Raw genomic sequence first — 13,828 nt, forward strand, 5'->3', positions numbered from 1 at the left:
GTTCCTGATGCCTGGGAAAAGGCAGACATCACACCAATGTTCAAGAAGGGCAAGAGGGAGGATCCTGGGAATGACAAGCTGGTCAGCTTCAGCTCAGTCTTTGGGAAGGCGATGGAGCACATCCTCCTGGAAACCATTTCTAAGGATTTCCAAGCACATGAAGGACAAGAATTGGAAGCGGCAACATGGGTTGACCAAGGGGAAATGGAAACCATGCCTGACCAACTAGATTTCCTTCCACCACAAGACGAATGTCTGTGTGCACAAGGGGAAAGCAGGGGTTTTGGTGTACCTTCACTTTAGCAAGGCCTTTGACACAGTTGCCCAGAGTCTACCTATAGTGAAACTGGTGAGATCTGCACTGGATCAATGGGCCATAGATGGAAGATTGGCTGGTCCGTCAGGCCAAAATTCTGTGATCCGTGAGTGGTACAAGATCCAACGGGTGGCTGGTTACTAGCAACGTCCCTCAGTGACCCCAACCCCTGGGGCAACACTGTTGAACTTTATTAACGGTCCAGACCATGGGATCAAGAACACTCTCAGCACGTTTTTAGGCAATGCATAATTGGGGTAAGTGCCAGAGCAACCTCATGTAGCTCCCTCTGCATTGAGCAGGAGGGTTAGGACTAAATGACATCCAGAGGTCTCATCTACCCTAAGAACTGTGATTCAATCAATCTTCCCCTGGAGATCTCTGTAAAGACAGAATAGGCAGAGGAAGAAGAAAGGACAGAGAAGTAGAAGAAGAGAGAGGTAATATGTCCATTTAAATACAATAGTTCCTCAGAACAAACTTCCTCCATTCAGAGAGTAGGTAGGAATTGTATTCTGATGAATAATTGTACGTGTATATCTATACATATGTGTGTACAGATGTACACAGTCGCATAAAGAGAGTAATTACTGTAGTACTGCCAGAATGTTTGAAGTTGTGGAAATGAAGATTTCTTTCAATTGTTGCCTCAGGTTGTTTTCTGCATAGGTTTCAACTCATGATGAAAATTTTACATTCAGGCCTTTTTTCATTTGCCCCCATACAGAGGCTATTGCTGCCTGAGCTGCCTGGGGCAGCTGTGTTCCCATGTGGTGCGGGGAAACGTGAGCCAGGACCTACAGGAACCTTCCTGGAGCCTTAGCTGGCCACCAGGAGAACTAGCTCAAGATCTCTCAGTGAGACACCTTATTTCTCTCTCTTTGCTACAAAGGGACATCCAGACAACTGGATTAGACACAGATGTATGCACTGCAGGTGCAGCTGGCGTTGGTGAGATCAGTCTCATCCCTGTTGTCGCCTAAAATGGAGTTGCACTTCATTGACTGTGCAGGGAATGAAAAGGGAGTGTGGCTAGATGTTTAGGGACTCCTTTAAGACATCACTGTAACATAGGTGTGTTGAGCTTGGTGCAGATTTGGCCACTGAAGACTAGAACATGTCAGTGAAGCTGGTCACTCTGCTTCCCTCTACCAGTTGAGAGAACTGGACACATCAGAGTGTGCCTCGCTCTGTGCAGAGAGTGAGGAGTGGTGTGGACTGCCCTGGGCAGGAAGTGTTTTAGGGGGCACTGGGCCCCTCACTCTCTGTGAGGCATGAAAATACCGTTTTTAATGGTGTAGGCCTGATTATAAAAGAAAAGTTTAGAAAATGTCAATAAAAAAAGAGAACACGACAGAAATTCAGAAAATGATCTAAAGCAAAGAAATGTTGTGTTGCACTTTTTAACTTTTAACATTCTGCATGTTTTTAGCAACTTTCTTGTTTAGTTTGGTTTTAGTATACTGGAGTTTTCGGAGGGTTTTTTTGCTTGTTTGTTGTTTTTGTTTTTTTTTTTGAAAAGGAAAGTGATTTTCTGAATTGGGTGGGATGCAGTGACACAGTCACAGAGGCCTGATGCCATTGTAGGTGCGTTGGTCCCCTCTGCCCAGCCTCCCTCTGCAGCTCCGAGGGGCTCCGGTCTCCCGCAGGTCCTCTCTGAGAGCTTCCAGGCCCAAGCAGGTACCTCAGAGACACCGAGGCCTCTCCAGGTGCCACTGGATGCTTATGGTTAGGTGCCTGAGCTCTGCCTCAATAGGTAAAGAACTATTTTCAACATTAAAAAACAAATATGAGCGCCTTTTCATCAGCTGAAATGATTGAAGAATTTTAATAAAATGTCGTTTTTTTTCCCATGATGACATAATGGAAATTTCCAGGAAGGGTACGAATCTCAGGAGAAGAACTACTGGTCTCCCCCTGAACTTACATTACCACTGTTCTGTCTGGTATGCTGTGTATATAATCTCACGCATCTTTCACATGTCTCCACATGTCCTCTTTGCATCGGACTATGTGGACACAGGCACTTTCCCTTGTGTTCCAGGTTTCCTCCTCCCCTTTCTCTTTATTCCTTTAGAGACCTCTCCTCTCTCTAGGTGCTGCTCTCAGCTTCAGGGAGTGTAAAGCTTGCCTCATCCTTCCATAGACCTATTGTCTCTTTAGCCAGCTCCTTCATGGTGTTTCTTTCTATCCTTTCCTATCTCTTTGTCAAGAGCTTTTCAAGGCAGGTTATTCCTTGTACACTGTGGCCCTCACTGGAGGCAGCTTGGATTTAACACCCAGTTAAAGAGGGTATTTCATCTTTTGTTAAGCTGTGCCATGTTTTATTTTTGTTTCATCGCATCTGAGACAAACCCTTCTGTGTCTATTTGCAGCTAGCTCTCGAAAGAAAGCAGGTGGGAATTGGTGCATAGGAGCTGTAAAATTCACCTGTAGACGTCTGTGGAGAAAGGTTAGATGTATGTCCCAGGTGGCTGAGGAGACAAATGACAGGGTTGGGGAGATGGGGAGGACTGCTGTCTGACCTTAAGGGTGCTGGTTTTCCTGCATGTCTGGACTTCATTAGAAGACACTCACTATGAGTTGGAGAATGTGGATATCACTTATTCTGTAAGCTGACAAAAAGGAAAACTTTAAAAGCAGAAATATTTCCAGTTTTTTTTTTTTTGAGGTGCTCATTGAAGTCTTCCTCTTGTAAAGACATTCCTGAAAACTCTCCAATTAGCCCACATGACAACTGAAGAACTGAAGGAAATTATGGGGATAGACATGGCTTGCTAGGGCTTTTTGCATTTTAATGACCCCTCGGGTCTATTTCCTACTGAGCTCCTGAACCTCAGATTCTGAGAGGAGATTGAACAAACCTCTCAAGAAGTTGAATTCAGAAACAAATCCCAAAGTTTCCTGAAGCTTTGATGGGTCCCCCTGAGGGCCATTACTGACAAACCCTGCCCAGGGGCTGATGAGAGCAGAAAGTTGGAGGCCCTGGTTGCAGGTAGGTAAAGGAAATGTGCAGGTGGCTCTGATGCCAGGAAAACCTGGATGTGTTTTATTAAGCAGAATGGCCAAGCCCCCACAAGTCCCTCGGCAGGATGATGCTTTGCTCAGGGCTCTTTGTGGGGACAGTGTGAGGGTGGGGGTGTGCAAGGCCGAGGGCAGGACAATGATACGACACCTCCTGGGTCCGCAGAGATGAGGAGGCAACTAGGCCCCAGTGCCCTAAGGAAACGGCATCTTCCTGTAGGCCTTGGTGGCAGAGGCACTAGCCATAGCCAAGAGGATAAAGGCCTCAGTTCTGGTGGAGGCTTTCAGCCTTGGCAGTGCCCTCAGCTGTCTCCACCGCAGGCTGTCCTATGCTGTCCAACTCCTGCATCTGTTCCCCCGAAGCCTGTAGACACCTGCTCTGCTTCCCCACCTTGATCTCACCCTGAGATCTTCCCACTCTTTCCCCCCACTTGTTTTTCATTCAAACACAAAGCCAGGGGCTCACCACAGACTCTCTTTGGGCGTCCTGTTGACCCACAGCACAAGTGACATTTAGTTTTCCAGAAGTTCAGTGTGAACCAATCAAGCTGCATTTTTTGGCTCTTTATCCTTCTCATGCTATTTCCTACTCCCCAGAAAAGCTCCATCACCTCTGAAATCACCCTTCAAGCACTCACAGGCTGCTGCTGTACTGCCCTTAGCCTCCACTTCACCAGGCTGAAGAAGGCCAGGTCCCTCAGCCTCTCCATAAAGGCCTTGTGCTTCAGGATGCTAACCCCATCTTGGCAGACCTCCTCTGGACCCTCTCGCAGTCCTTCCTATTCCTCCAGCACTGGGCAACCCACACTGGGACGCACTATTCCACAGGTGGCCATGCCAGTGCTGAGTCAAGGGGGATAATAACAGGGCACCGCACGGAGGGGTCACTGATGGGTGGATGCCAGACACAGGGCTGGACACCGAGCTGGAGCTTACTTTGTGTATCCGAAGGGCCCCTTAGAGCTAGTTCCTTATCTCCACTATGCAAAGCTCGAGTCGTTACTGGCTGTGAAGCAGCTGGACATTGTTGAGAAAAGGGAATAGGCATGTCCAGCCCTGAGCGGCTTTGGTCAGTGTGTACAGAGCACACTCCAGGGCTGTGATAGCGTACTCTGCTGCTCCCCTGACTCCTCAACAGATCTCCTGCAGCGGTTCTCACTTCACTGCCCCAGGATTTGCCTGTCTGGAGGGAAAAAAATTTCCTTATACCCAGCCTGAACCTCTCTTGTTTCAACTAATGCTCATTGACCCTCATCCTTCCATCGATCACAACAGTGAGGAGCATCACGTTGTAAGGCACAGGTATTGTAGGCTGTGAGGAGGGCCCATTCTGGAGAGGTAGCCATTCATAATTAAGCTTTGAACTGAAAAACTTTCAGGCCCAAGAGGCAACCACTGGGCAGGTTCCCACACCCCTGGGAGGGGCTGGCTCTGGGGATGCCATGTGTGGTGCTAACTCGCATGCGGAAAAGGAATTCAGGAGTGCAAGAATCAAAGTAGCTATCGCCAGAGAGGACAGAATCACTAGACCATTCCGGTTGGAAGGGACCACGGGAGGTCTCTAGTCCAGCCTCCTGCTCTACTCAAGATCAACACTGAATTCACACTAAGTTCCTCCGGGCTTTGTCCAACAGCATGCTGAAAGCCTCCAAGAACAGGGAGTCCAAAAGCTCTCTGGACCCCACTTCAAACACTTTGTTATCCTCATTGATGTTTCTCCCTTTAATCCAATACCAGCTGCACTGGTGTCAACCTATAACCATTCTAGCTGCACTTGTGTCAGCTTCTAACCGTTGCCTCTCATTCTCCTGCCCTAAATCTCTGTAAAGAGCCTGGTTCTTTCTTGGTGGTAACCTTGAGTTGGGAAGCTGCTATGAGTCCCCCAAGAGCCTTTCCTTCTCCAGGCTGAACAAGGCCTGTTCCCTCAGCCTCTCCTCACAGGGCAAGTACTCCAGCCGTGATGTCCTTGGGGGCCTGCCACTGAACTCACTCTGAGTGTTCAATATCATTCTTCTGCAGGGGGTCCCGAAATGGGGGCCATCTCTAGATGTGCTCTGACGAGTGCTGAGCAGAAGGGGATAACCACTTCCCTTGATCTCCTGACTCTGCTACTGTTCATGCAACCCAGGATGCTGTGGCCTCCTTTGCTGCCAGGACACGCTGTTGGCTCTCATTCAGCAGCAACCTGGCTTGTTCTTGTGGCCTGCTTTGAAGATGGGCACAACATATTTCTTCTTCTGGTCTTTGGAACCTCCCTGATCTCCACAACCTTTGACAATTGTGAGTTGCTTTGCTGTGGCAGCAGGCAGCTCTCTCAATGTCTGAGCATGCCACACATCCAATCCCATAGACCGTATTGGTTGAGTTCTTGCAAGTCATCCCTCTCTCAACCCTCAGGCACTGCAGGCTGGTTTTCTCATCTGCAGCCCTGACTCTAGGCACAACAGCCCAGGAGACCTTGTTGGTGCAGCCTGAAGCCAAGAAGGCACTGAGCTCCTCAGACCTGTCTACACCTGCTCTTGCTACATTCCCTGCCCCATGCAGCACTGAGCCCCCACTTTCCTTCTTTACTCTTTTACTGTTACTGTAGCAGAAGCAGCTCTCCTTTGTGCTCGTGATGTCCCTTGCAAGTGTGTATGCTAGGGGAGCTTTGACTTCCCTACTTCGCTGGACAGCACTGTATTTCTGAATTCCTCTTTTTCAGCCTCTCCTTTCTTCCCCTTCCCTTATGCTGCGTTACTGCACCGGAGCTCAGGCATGAGTTCCCTGTTTAGCCAAGACAGGGTCTGGAGATGCCTACAAATTTGACAAGCTGTCAGTCTGGAGCACTGCTGTGTTTTGTGGGTGCTCTTCTTAATGACCTGCTGGCTTTCCTTAGCTCCTCTGCCCTTCAGAGCTGCCTCCCTTTGTCTGTCCCATGGAAGAGCTCTGTACATCTGAGTGTTGCCTTCACACAAATGGCATCCCCCCCTCCTCATCTTCCCTTCCAGTGTCTCCTGAAGGACTTGTACCCTACCATCACAGCACTCGAGTCATGGGACTGATCCCACCACATCTCAGTTATGGCAATCCTGTCTGTGCCCCAGGCTGCTTTTGTTTGCATCTATTTTGGCTTCATCACCTCAGCTGTCACACCAGCTGAAGATCTGTCACAGCAAAGCCTGTTACCAAGGACCTCGTGCATGCAGAGGATTTGATTCTGAGTAGTGACAGGCTGGCATAGAGAGCAGGTGGCAATGTAATGGTGAAACGAGGTTCCCACTAAAAGAGCAAACCCTGCAGTGGCCAAGGCCAGGGAGAAAGAGAGCTGGGCCATGCAGGAACAGAAGGAGAGGGGTTTGCTGCCCAAGCTGACCCTGCAGCACCTTGGGGCCTGTGACAGAGGTGAACTGATCTCCAGAAGGGACAAGGTGCCACTGAGAAAGTCCTTGGGCCTGGAGAGTCAGCAATCCAGCCACTTTGTGGACATCATTAACACAGTCCCCGTTCATTTGGGGTGAGAAGAGGTTCAGAGCAAGGAGATCTAGAAGGGTTTAAGAGTGCAGGGACGTGAGTAGAGTCGTTGGTGTGATGTGCTTCCCATTTATGAAGCACACTTGTCTCTAGATGGGATGGACTTTGCCTGAAGGCAGTGGTGGGATTCCGGTGTTTGGGCAGAGGCAGGAAACCCAAAATGCCCTGGGGCACTTCCCCTATTTTTGTCATGAAATGAAGTGTCTGCACTGAATTACATCAACTGCTCACAGTGTAGGGATCTGCCTGTGCCTCAGCTTCATGAGTGGAGCTCTAGCAGTATTAGGCATCTCGTGTCATTTCAGATGACCAAGGAAATTCCCTACATGGCCCCCAGCTGAGACTTCTAGAAGGACGTGGGTCTCACACTTGCTCCATCACAGCAAGCAAACACATGCTTTGGACCACCTCTGTCTACTCAAATGTCACCAGGTTTTTGTGTGCCAACAACTGACTCCCACCCTCCATCTCTATTGGTTACAGTGGGAGCTTAGACAAGGAGCTGGCACGAAGACGTCTATGTTGTGCTCACTACAGGTTGAGAAAGGGGAATCCCACCTCCTGTGTGTTTGTGGAGTTCGTGGGAGAGAGCTGAATCCCACTCCATCCCAGGGACTTCTACACAGGCATGAGAGGCCCAGATGGACTCACCTGAATCAATAGCTGAACCATGGGAAAATGAACTCTTTTCTTGTTCCTGTCTAGGTGTGCTGTGTAGTTAAGAGATGGGCATAGGGTCTTCCAGAGTGGGACGTTTCCATGTGTCCTAGATGACCATCCTCTGATGCAACAAATAGTCATGCTGAAATCAGTGTCTCTGCATGGTTAGAGAGGGACTCTAGCTCATTACTGTCATCTACTTTAGTGAACGTGTCCGAGGAGGAGGGAGCACAAGGGAGAGAGAAATTCACTCCTTCAGCTGGCCTCTGCTCCTAAGCGGGGTCGGGCTCCTGGGACAGAGGGAGCTCCTGGCAACCTGGCAGCACTGCTGAGAGACAGCTGTGTGCAGGAGCAATTCACCTGCAAAGAGCAGCAGGGCTGTGGGCACTGCCTGCTCTTGCTGACATCCATGAGAGAAGGCAGAGAGAAGTGAAAGGGAGTGTGGAGTGGGAGGCCAGAGGAGAGCTCCTTGTGGGAGGAATCTTCACAGCCCTTTGCACGGTAAGCCTCTGGCTGCAGGACAGTGCTACTGCTGTTGCTGGAGGGGTCTTCTAAACCCAGCCCATAACGGAGAGTTTTCTTGAGGCTTACTCTCCTGGCTTCTCCAGAGTGCAGGAGTGGATTCCCTGCCACAGCATCCCAGGGACAGGGTGTCCTGCTGCCTTCTGCCAGGGAGAGCTGCATGGGTGTGAAGCCAGGGTGTGCCCCAGGTCTAGCCAGGGCTGTAATTCAGAGCAGTGTTCCTGCACCCCAGGGTGCTGTGTGTCCCGGGCAGTGAGTCTGCTGCCTGCGAGGCTCAGCACTCAGCCTGCCCAGCAAACTCCCCACAGCGCTGTGGGGAGAAGTTCTGAGTGGGAGGAGAGAGCCCATCAGGGCAGGTTGAGTGTGCTGTGGAGAGGGTGGTGTGTGGGTCAGGGCTGCTCACAGCTCCAGCTCACCCTGAGGACATTTCTGGAGGGCACTTTTCAAAAGGAAGGTCAAGGCAGGCGATACTTGAAAGGGAAGGAGCTTTCCTGCTAGGCTGTGTGCTTTGAGTTCCCTAATGTGGGGAGGGGGAAAACAGGAAACGTTTTGTGCTTTGGGAAGGAACTGAGACTCTCAACCCTTCCCTCTCAGAGATCACACGGTCTGTGAGAAAGCTCAGCAAACCCCTTCAACCCCTCCTCAGCCTACAGACAGCACCAGCATCACCTTTATGGCCTTGTCAGGGATTTTCTGACCTGCTCCTCAGGACCTTTGAGCACAGCAATGCCTCTGCCCAGCGCCCTGTCCCAGTAGGTTTCTGTCAGGCAGAACGGAGCGTGCAGAGGGTGGGATGGGGTCTGTGAGCACCAGCAGGGAAAAGACATTGGGATAGAGAAGGAGCTGCCAGCAGGGAGAGCTCCAGGCAGCGAGATGGGCAGGGAATGAGAGGGAGCTGCAAAGAGAATTGCCGTGGGAGGAAGGATTTGGGCAAGTCATGGTCAGTCCCTCTGATGCAGACACCTTCCTCTGAGCCAGTCCCCTGTGTCTCTGCTCCCACCCAGCAGATCCTCTGCCCTGACAGCCATGGAGTGCAGGCCATGAGCCACCTCTTCTGCAGGCAGAACTGTGGCAGAGGAGAGGGGCATCTCTCCTTCCACGGGCCCATTTCATGCTGCCCAGCAAAGGGATTGAGCGACTGCCCTGCAGTGTTGCTGTCTATGAGGTGCCATGTCCAGCTGGGGAAGATGAAAGCTTTCCTGAGTGCCCGTCTGTCTCTCTCTCCTTGCCTCCCTTTGCAGCAGCATCACTGTGTTGCTCCTTCTTTGCCCTCCTGGCCTTGCTGCTCCTGGTCTTCTCTTGGGCTGCCTGGGGTTGGGGAGTTTCAGCTGCAGTTCAGACAGCTGCTCTGCAAGTTGTACAACAGAGGGGTGTGCGTAGGAGTAAGCTGTCCCCAGCCCCCCTGAACCCTGTGAGGCTCCAGGAAATGCAATGCAAGGGGCTGGTGAATTAGTTGACCTTGTCATGCTCTTCATCACTCTATCCCTATCTGGCCTGAGAGAGAAGCATGTGGAGATCTTCCCCGAAATCCTGAAGTCCTTGGTTCTCAGCTCAGTCATATCCTTTCTGAGAGAAACTTGTGACTGTGAGTGTCCTTCAGCTGAGTGAGGTGCAAGCGCAAGGCCATGAGGGGCAAGACTAATGGACAGACCACATCCCGTGACTCTGTACAAAGTCACGGTGAGCCCTTATTTCCTCTTGGGATGCACAGATGCTCATCCTCAGAGCAGTTGAAATGCCAAAGATTTCTGCCCTGTCAAAGAATGCTCCCACAGTGAGATGGAGGTATCTAAAAGCTAAATCAATATCTAATCAGACACCTCCACTGAAGATTATATTCCAGAGAAAATAGGTGCCAAAATATTGGACAGTCTTTCCACATAAGGGGTAGATACAATCTGCTGCAGGATGTGTACATCAGAGCTAGTCACTCCCCACTCGCACTACAGAGGAAGAGCAGATGGTAAATTGGTGTGAGGAGAGGGTCTATTGCATTGCAACGGAGACATCCTGAAAGGGTCAGGCACCCGCTGCCTTCACGTGACAGTTTCCCTGCCTTGCTAGAATGGGAGCTGGTGTGGCTGCTTCAGATACAAACACCTGTGTTCAGGAGGGCAAGGCTGGGGGAGATGAATCCCGCACCAGGATCTTCCCTTTCCAAGACAGCTGGCAGGAGAGCTTGCCAGAGTCCAATCCTCCCTCACCAGGTTCTTTTAGCTATTCCACACATGGACGGTGTAATGTTGAATATCAACATTTACTTCTTTGAAGATATTGGACCTTACACAGGATTTTTGATTTAGCAGAGTGACACAGCCATATCCTGAAATCACAATACAAGTGTGAGTTACACTTAGCAAAATAGAGCAATTGCAGTATCAGTTCAATCACAACACCAGTGTGATCCCCATTACTGGTCTCTATCCTGTGCTCACCATCACAACGCTGGGCATCCCCAGTCACCGGGAAGAAAGACATGGGATGAAACCAGCTCAGTCACATTGCTCTCTGCCAAGTTCTTTTGTTAGTCGTTCAGTTTTTATACTCCGTGGTGGGCTGAGCCATGAATACACTCCCCCCCATGCTAGTCTGGCTAACTGAGGGAGACATTCACACTCTTTTGATGGACTCAGGGGAAAACACTGACACCAGCTGATCCACTCAGTTGGGGTGTAGTCACTTGATCCACTCAACTGACATAGCTGTTTATCTAAAACCAAGGTTACCCTCCAGTCATGGTCCCCTTTGCGATGAGATAAGGTCAGCTTCCTGTGCAACAGCTGTTGTCAGTGACAACCTACCTTATCCCCTGAGCTTCATGGGCACATGCCCCTTGCCCATCTCCCCCGAGCCTTCTTCCATTGTAGGGGTTTTGTGGTCGGTCCAAGTGCTATATTCCTCTCTCCTTCTGGTAAACAGAAAATATTCCCACTGGGTCACCGGACTGAGTCTCCTTAGCTCAGCTCATGGAGCCCAAACCCCTCGTATCCCCACCAAAGAACTGGAAATGTTTGTCACCTTCCTCCATTTACACCCCCCAGCAGAGCACCACTGACTCCTCTGGAAATCGTTAGCAGAGGCCCCTGCTCTGCATGGCACACTCAGCCAGCACAAAGCGGAGCTTGAGCCAGGGAGCTGAACGAAGGTAAAGGAGAGAGGAAAAGTGGGAGGTTCTGTGAGGAAGGCAAAGGGTTTGTCTCGCAGAAGACTGCTCTAATTTGTCCCTGTCTTTTCCCTCTTGGACAGGCCCCCATGCCCAGCGTCAGCAAATGTCCAACAGCAGCTCCTTCAATGAGTTCCTCCTCCAGGCATTTGCAGATACGCGGCAGCTGCAGCTCTTGCACTTCTGGCTCTTCCTGGGCATCTACCTGGCTGCCCTCCTGGGCGATGGCCTCATCATCACAGCTGTAGCCTGTGACCACCGCCTCCACACCCCCATGTACTTCTTCCTCCTCAACCTCTCCCTCCTCGACCTTGGCACCATCTCCACCACTGTCCCCAAATCCATGGCTAATTCCCTGAGCAACACCAGGGCCATTTCCTACTGGGAATGTGCTGCACAGGTCTTTCATTTTTACTTTCTCATCGCAGCTGAGTATTCTGTTCTCACTGTCATGGCCTATGACTGCTATGTGGCCATCTGCAGACCCCTGCACTATGGGACCATCATGAGCAGCAGAGCTTGTGTCAAAATGGCAGCAGCTGCCTGGGCCAGTGGTTTTCTCTATGGTCTCCTGCACACTGCTAACACATTTTCCATACCACTCTGCCAAGGCAATGTCCTGGAGCAGTTCTTCTGTGAAATTCCCCACATCCTCAAGCTCTCCTGCTCAGGCGCCTACCTCAGGGAAGTTGGGCTTGTTGTGTTTAGTGCCTGTTTAGCCTTTGGGTGTTTCGTTTTCATTGTGCTGTCCTATGTGCAGATCTTCACAGTTGTGCTGAGGATCCCCTCTGAGCAGGGCCGGCACAAAGCCTTCTCCATGTGCCTGCCTCACCTGGCCGTGGTCTCCCTGTTTGTCAGTACTGGCTTGTTTGCCTACCTGAAGCCCCCCTCCCTCTCCTCCCCAGCTCTGGATCTGGTGGTGTCTGTTCTGTACACAGTGGTGCCTCCAACAGTGAACCCCCTCATCTACAGCATGAGGAACAAGGAGCTCAAGGACGCACTGAAGAAACTGGTTCAACTGCTACTACTTCAGCAGCAATAAGCTGCCCATCTCTCCTCACAAGGGATTTCCAATTTACCTCGGGCAACTCATGTGCTTTGGGCATTCTGTCTGTGATAACTATGTTTGTAAATGGTTGAATTCATCCCACTTCTCCAGCAGCACAAAGCCCATTTGTCTGGCCTAGAAGCCTTCCGTAAATCTGTGTAGCACTGTGTCCGGGCAGGCCTCCCTGCCATCATGTCTGCAATAAAAGGGGATTTCCTGTGGACAGTGCCTGAAGGTTGGGCTCTTCTTCCCAAGCTGGAGCCAAGCATGTGCTCAGGGAGTTGCACCAGAAAAGGCCCTGTGCTGTGCTTGGCTTTTCCATGGGCTAAGGGGCATGAGCTCATAGGGTGATGTGTTTGGGCAGGAGGGCTGGAGTCAGCTGTAACTTGTGGGTGCCCAGTGTCCCTGGAGCAGGTGAGTAGTCCAGTGGTGTCTGCTGGGGACTGTCTGCCGTATTACAGGGCTGGTGAGAGATGTCCATGCTTCTGGAAGGGAATATGGAGCCACCGCGAGAGCACAGGGGATCTCCTGGGACAGCATGTGCCTGGGATGGGCAGTGAGTGGAGACTCCCAAAACCAAGTGGAGTCGCCCAAAGGTAAAGGGCTAAACTGAAAAATGCACTGAATGAGAGCTCAGAAATCGCAGGAGAAGCAGTGGCGACCCAGCAGGCACAGGGAAGAGAGTGTCCCTCCCCACCCTCAGCCTGGGCTGCTTTGCTGGGTGGTCTGGGGAGAGGGCAGGGGAGGTGTGGAGAGCTTGGGAGGGGCTGCGATGGGCTGGAAAGGGCCTGGGAGAGGCAAAACACTGGCAGGCAGCTCCTGTGTGTGAACAGCAGTGTGGGAGCACCCAGCAGTGTGCTTGCAGGCAAATGGAGGTCTCCTGGGAAAGGCACCAGGACATGGAGGGTGCAGAAGAGAAGAGCCCAGGGTGTTCCCTGTGTTGCATGGACACACTGGGGAAGTTGCCCCAGGACCATCGTCGTGGACCAGCCCCTCACATGGCCCCTTTCCACTGCTGGCTGCTCACCCCAGCTGTGGGATGGTGCATGGCCAGCTCCGTCTTCCTGCAGGTCTCCATATCCTGATGGAGGGGAAAAGGCCAGCCTTGCATGGTCACTCTTGTGCACCAGACCCCAGCAGATCTGGGAGCATGGCTGTCTGCTAATACCCATGCGGAGTGCACCCGGACTGGGCGGGGGCCGGGTCCTTGGATCACCCAGAGTCTGGGGGATCATTTCATGATCATTGAGGTCTCAATGGTCCCCCTGGGCCGCCAGACCCCCTTCCACCCTCTGTGCTCTTTCCCCCTGCACCCTGAGCATGGGTGGTACTGCCAGGGCAGAGGTGGAAGATCACCCCTAATGGCTCCTCAGGGAGATCCCTGGGGAAAAGTTGTGCCCAGTCCCGGCCTCATGCCCAGCCCCAATGAGGCAGAGGGGATCTGCCCTCTCCCAAGCCACCCTGGCGGTGCACTGGACAGGTGATGCCTTTGTGGCCAGCCAGGTTCCAGGTTCAGGCTGGATGCCAGCTCGAGGGCAGGCGTGCTGGGATTTTCATGGGCTTCCAGTGGTGAAGGCAAGTG

The 13,828-nt window shown here is 51.6% G+C and overlaps 1 protein-coding gene across 1 annotated transcript; it reads left to right on the top strand.

Annotated features, from left to right (window-relative positions):
* Nucleotides 1-11,322: 11,322 nt before the first annotated feature.
* On the top strand, nt 11,323-12,204 carry LOC136994083 (olfactory receptor 14J1-like; the record flags this gene model as incomplete). Its single annotated transcript, XM_067310335.1, has 1 exon — nt 11,323-12,204. A coding segment is annotated over one exon (882 nt), but the record flags the coding sequence as incomplete, so codon positions are not given.
* Between the last annotated feature and the right edge of the window lie 1,624 nt (nt 12,205-13,828).

The sequence above is a fragment of the Apteryx mantelli genome, chromosome 24 (genome assembly GCF_036417845.1).
Source record: "Apteryx mantelli isolate bAptMan1 chromosome 24, bAptMan1.hap1, whole genome shotgun sequence".
Lineage (NCBI taxonomy): Eukaryota > Metazoa > Chordata > Aves > Apterygiformes > Apterygidae > Apteryx > Apteryx mantelli.